We start from the raw sequence: 6,000 nt of genomic DNA on the forward strand, positions 1-6,000 counted from the left end.
TAAGTCTTGGGATTTGCACATGACTTATTCCCACCTTTTAATGCATATGCAAATGTAGTTTGACATTGTATGACAACACGCCATGTAGTTAAGAACCGCAGTAGATAAAGTGACAATTTTGAGGGACATTTAAATCATTATCATTTATCTGATCTGAATAACTCCTACAAGAGAGTTTTTATTTTTAGTGAATTAATTTAAAGTAAATTAAAATCATATGGGGAACGTAATCGTCAGCTATAAATATTTTAAGTAAAAACAAAGAAATACAAGTTTTATTGCTTTCAGTCAGGAACTCAAATCAAGTAAGATTTATTTGCATAGCACTTTTTAGAACTGATGTTACAAAGCAGCTTTACAGAAATTTTGTCTGGTAATAAGACAAAAGCTGAACAAACACAAAACTTGGTGAGAAAGCAAAAGGCGACAGTGGCAAGGAAAAAACTTCCTCAAAAATGGGAGGAGAAACCTTGGGAGACCCCTGGGAGACAGCTAGAAATGTTTTTATATATTATCAGTTTTATTGTCTTTGAAAAAGTGTAATTTGCCATATAGTCAACTTTTTAAGAATATGTCAGATTTGTGGCAATGACCAGACTTTTAGTAGACAAGCAGTTTTGCCAGTGCTTCTGATCTAGAGGATACCGTGATCTGTTGATAAATAATACGTTTGTGTAGAGTTTGTGACACTAATCGTGAAGTTCTTCTTTGTTATCTATACCGTAGAGTTTAGCACTGATAACATTAGAGTCTTCGTATAGCAACTTCTTCCAGTTTTTTTATTCAAGCCCATGTGCCCCCAAAGCATGTTTTTTTGTTTTTTTGATTATTTGTTTGTTTGTCTTTTTTAGAATTTTGTGCAGATACATGTTTTAACTCTGTTGTTTACAATAATATGATGTTACAAGATTTTATACCCATCCGCAAACTAATGAGAAGTTCAGAGATCAAGGAAGAATTACACATGATCTTTGTGGTTTATTTGTTAGTATCCCCTTGTTTTCGTAGCTAAATACAGTTGTGGGATATAATGCCAATTCATTACGTTGAGTGGCGTTCCTTGCAGAGAGAAGTTTGGCATATTTTTAAATACAGTTAAATACAGTGTTATTATGATATCACATTTTTTCCTGCATAGAAAATTGTTGCATCAAAGTAACACGTTCTATTTTATTAGCCAGCCTGAACAAGAAGAGAGAGAAGGACAAAATAATAAACAAAAAAAAAGTCTATCTTAATATTCAAACCCACTACGTAATCCAACAAAAAAGAAAATACACATTACGTAACCTAACTCCCTATCTAACAAAAACATGAGAAAAGAGAATATAAACAAAAATATCTTTCTCTCCACTGAGACAAGAGCTTCTAGACAAAATGCAGTTGGCTATCTGTTTTCCCACTGAGAGTTTCTAGACACAAACCTATTTACTTTCTCACTGGTCTTATACAACAACCTAGGCTATCACCTTCCGAGCAACCATGTCTACACAACAATGGAAGTTAACACCACGTTTGCTTGTAGCTGTGCCCAGTGATATGTATTACATGAATAATAGTGGTTCTAAAATAGAGCGTTGCAGAATTCCATATCTCACTTTTGTATCATTTGAAGATAAATCTTTTACCTTTACAAACTGGTAGCGTACAGTTAGTCACAATATTTTAGCTGTCCTGGGTGAGTTGTTACATTTTGATGAATGCGCATTGTTAATGGAATAGATGGAATGTTGGTCACATAGAACAACTTTACAGAGGTTTTCTTGCCAAGTGAACCTTAAACAGTTCTATTGCATTAGGTATGTCATGACCAGTTTATCCACCATCCTATTTAGAATCTTTTATCCTCTTTAGTGGTTGCTAAAGTATTTTTATGGTATAGCTTTTGGTTGATAAGACTTTGCTAGGTGGTTGCTATGGTATAGATGTTGGTTGCTAAGTTATAGGTCTGTGGTAAAATATGTGCTGCCAAAATATTTGCCCAAAAGATTGATCCAAAAGCTCATCCATTTTGTTTGGCTAATAGAGCTGTGTCTACAAACATTTGGCTAAAATGTGGTTGGTTGAAAAGCTTTTTCTTATGCAGACAGTACTGGTGCGGTGAGGTGCAGTGCACATTCTCTCAACTGGTGTGTGGACGAGCTGCCCATTGTGGCATAATTTCGTAACATTCCGCCATTCATTCCTATGGGGAGAATCTGTTAGATACATTTATTAAAAACGCATAACACATTATAAATGTTTCCTGTACAAAAAACTATTGCAAGATCACGACCGATATATCAAAGTTGGAACTGTGTTCATACTCCACAACGCACACACCCCACAACCCAGACTAAACACACCACATACAGTGAAAAAGTATTTAGTCAGTCACCAATTGTGCAAGTTCTCCCACTTTAAAAAATGAGAGAGGCCTGTAATTGACGTCGTAGGTAGACCTCAACTTTGAGAGACAAAATAAGAAAAACAAATCTGAAAATCACATTGTCTGATTTTTAAAGAATTTATTTGCAAATAATGGTGGAAAAGAAGTATTTGATCACCTACAAACAAGCAAGATTTCTGGCTGTCACAGACCTGTAACAACTTCTTTAAGAGGCTTCTCTGTCCTCCACTCATTACCTGTATTAATGGCACCTGTTTGAAATCGTTAACAGTATAAAAGACACCTGTCCACAACCTCAAACAGTCACACTCCAAACTCCACTATGGTGAAGACCAAAGAGCTGTCGAAGGACACCAGAAACAAAATTGTAGACCTGCACCAGGCTGGGAAGACTGAATCTGCAATAGGCAAGCAGCTTGGTGTGAAGAAATCTACTGTGGGAGCAATAATCAGAAAATGGGAGAGCTACAAGACCACTGCTAATCTCCCTCAATCAGGGGCTCCACGCAAGATCTCAGCCCGTGGGGTCAAAATGATCACAAGAACGGTGAGCAAAAATCCCAGAACCACACGGGGGGACCTAGTGAATGACCTGCAGAAAGCTGGGACCAACGTTACAAAGGCTACCGTCAGTAACACACTACGCAGATTTTTTCTGAATTTTTTTTTTCTGAATTTTGTCTCTCATAGTTGAGGTCTACCTATGATGTCAATTACACGCCTCTCGTGTGTGTGTGTGTGTGTGTGTGTGTGTGTGTGTGTGTGTGTGTTTATTTATATTATATATATATATATATATATATATATATATATATATATATATATATATATATATATACACACAAATATATACCTGACCAGGAGTGCTGATTATTTTCTGAACATGCCACAATGATCAACATAACATTCTGTAATAAAACACTTTTCTTTCTAAAGTTCAGTATTCATAAACTTTTAGAAGACTTTAGTCATAACAAATGTACTTATTTATTTACATCTGTTTGTGCACAATAAGAAAAAATGTTATACCCTTTATATACATGTGTGTCTTTGTAGTACAATAAGCCTTAAAGGCTTTTCTAATAAGTTGTGTTTTTAAAAACTCAATTCATTGGTCAGTTGTTAAATTAGATTGAACTTTTTCTCTTGTTTCTTTTCTTTCCTTTTTTTTAAGGAGGTGGAAAGCAAAATTCCTAAGAGGTCAGTATGCTTATGCTTCTGTACAGAAACTAATGTTCTGCTTTCATCTGTGTTTTTCTGTCCTCTGCCTCTGTTGTACTGTTAAGACCCTGATTTATTAAATAACATTCAAATATACCCTTTTTAGGAAATTGTATTACTAGAACATGCTCAGCTTCGTAGCATGAAATCTTAGTAAATCTAATGCTCCAGTTCAAACGTCAGTCAGCCGGCAGTGTTCTTTCAACAAGAATCTGTATTGGATGCATTTTATCATACTATATATATAGTTTACATGTCAAAACATTAATACACCCCATAAAGAATATTTGTATTTGTAACCTATTTATAACATATGGACACTTGATCTTCATTTTAGCAATATTGAGAGATTGAGGAAAACATAACGCAAGGATTGTCTTTTAAACATATTTTGTAAAAGGTAATTAATAGAAATGTAGTTTTCTTGTGAGGCAACATGACCTCACACATTTATTACTCCTTAAAATGCCTACAATTAGAAATTACATGGACCACATTAGCTGCAGATGAACATTGTCAGAGAGAATGTCTTACCTCATTTAATTTGGTTTGCTCTTGATTATTAAAGTAAGTGTTATAACCCTGGCAAGACCAAACTGTGAAGGAAACTCCTTAAGGTGCTTTAAATGAACCTTCAAGAAAAGGTTTTTAAAAAAACAAGGTTCCTTAAAGCATGTTAAGAGTGTCCTCCACATTTTCAAAATAGTTCAAAAGTTTCTCAAGAAACAGTGCGGGATTTTTTTTTAACAGTGTGGGAAGTGATTTTAAAAAACCTGAGAACAATAAAAAAAAAAATAAGCCATTCCCCTCTCTTAAAAAATGATTTAGTGGAGAACGTTTAAAACAACTGCCAGGTTAGTCCATCCTAGGATTCAGCCCAAGAGCAGACCGCGTGATTCAAAAAGTTGTCTCCAACAAACCCTAAAATGTCCAACAGGCAAGTTTTGCCACAGTTGATGTCTGATGCATCTACTATCAGAAAGTGACTACACATGTTTGATTTGCACTGGAGGTTGCAAAGAGCAAACCATGCTGTCAAAAAACATCAGGGCGGGACATCATTTTGCCAGGGAGCAGCTAGACAAAGACCATGTGTAAAGAACATGGTACGTTTGATTTGATGACTTTGTCTAATTCTAGGAGATACATGCAAAGAAATCAACTCAGCAGTACAAAGTTTATAAATGTTTTAAATAATGTACAGTAAAGAGCTAAGAATTAGTGTATCCAAATGGGGTTTAGACAATGAGGCGTGTGTTGTAGATACGAATGATGCATGGAAAAATATGTCTATCTGTGAATCTTTCAAACCTTTGATGTGCAGGGTCCTTGACCTGTTGTAACACCCAGTTGTATCCAAGTTTCAACTGACTAACTTATGGTTTGAGGTTATGCTGAATAATTGGTGGTACTCTTTCATTATTCCATTCACTTGTACCCATGTACCTATTTTTTTATTGTTCATCTTTACTCCATTTATCCACAACAGAATGTTTTTACAACAAAATTTAGTATTAGTTATATCTAGTAATGTTATCTTTTGTTTTGTCTTTTCTGGCCCAGGGGCTAACATGGAAAGTCTCCTCTGTATGGTGGATAATACTGGATTTGCCATGAAGTCGTTGGTCAGTGTAATGACAGAACAGCAGGGTTTAGACTGAAGAAAGTGTCTTCTCAAGTGCATGCTTTTGTAGTGTAAACAGCTGAACAGGATATGTTTACAATGTGAAATCGATAAAAATCTATTTTTCTGAAGGATCATTGTTCCAAATGATAGATTTCAGTAGTTTATTATAAGTATAGAATTGCTTTTATTATTAAAATAAACATGCTTTTAATCTTCTATGCAATTGTTTAAAAAAGGACAAGTAAGAAAAATGTGTGATAACCAGTAACACTGTGTGCCATTTCTTTGTACAAAATGTTAGGCACATTTTAAGTGATTTATCCTAATAGGTGATTGGTTATAAATATAAAGGGTGCTTTATCAACTAATTTTGTTTGTAACAAGTAACAAATGCACATTAAAGCTCTGCCGTCTGATTGTGTGCATCTGTGTGTGCCTGTCTACTGTGACTATACAGTACTCGTTTGATACAATATTTCATTGTTAGTGATCCTTCATTCAACCCCATATTTATCATGATGTTCTGGTTAACATTCCTGAACTTGATCATTAATGAGGAAATCTTTCTTCCTTATTGTTAACATTGTTATTACAGTCATAAAATGGCAGATAAATAGATTGCAATTAATCAAATTAATTAAAGTAAGTAGTTTAAAGAAAAACTCTTAAAATCTAATTCTTTGAGATTGGTCTTAGGCTTGCTGTCATACAAACATCATGACGATCTTTAAAAAACGATTAGGCAGAAATGTGCAATGCAAAG

General features: G+C 34.6%; 1 protein-coding gene across 7 annotated transcripts in view; it reads left to right on the forward strand.

Moving 5' to 3' along the window:
* dmd (dystrophin) overlaps window positions 1–5,660 on the forward strand; it is a 126,125-nt gene extending 120,465 nt beyond the window's left edge. For 5 of the 7 annotated variants that reach the window (XM_072658015.1, XM_072658019.1, XM_072658014.1 and 2 more), the window contains 2 exons: window positions 3,564–3,589; window positions 5,174–5,261. In XM_072658015.1, the coding sequence (XP_072514116.1) occupies window positions 3,564–3,586 (23 nt within the window). In that variant the 3' untranslated portion in view covers window positions 3,587–3,589; window positions 5,174–5,261. Of the gene's footprint in view, window positions 1–3,563; window positions 3,590–5,173 lie in introns of all 7 variants that reach the window. The other 2 variants (XR_011977596.1, XM_072658020.1) reach the window with 2 other exon arrangements.
* Window positions 5,661–6,000: the final 340 nt, after the last annotated feature.

Source organism: Salminus brasiliensis, chromosome 15, assembly GCF_030463535.1.
Source record: "Salminus brasiliensis chromosome 15, fSalBra1.hap2, whole genome shotgun sequence".
In the NCBI taxonomy this organism is placed as follows: Eukaryota; Metazoa; Chordata; class Actinopteri; order Characiformes; family Bryconidae; genus Salminus; species Salminus brasiliensis.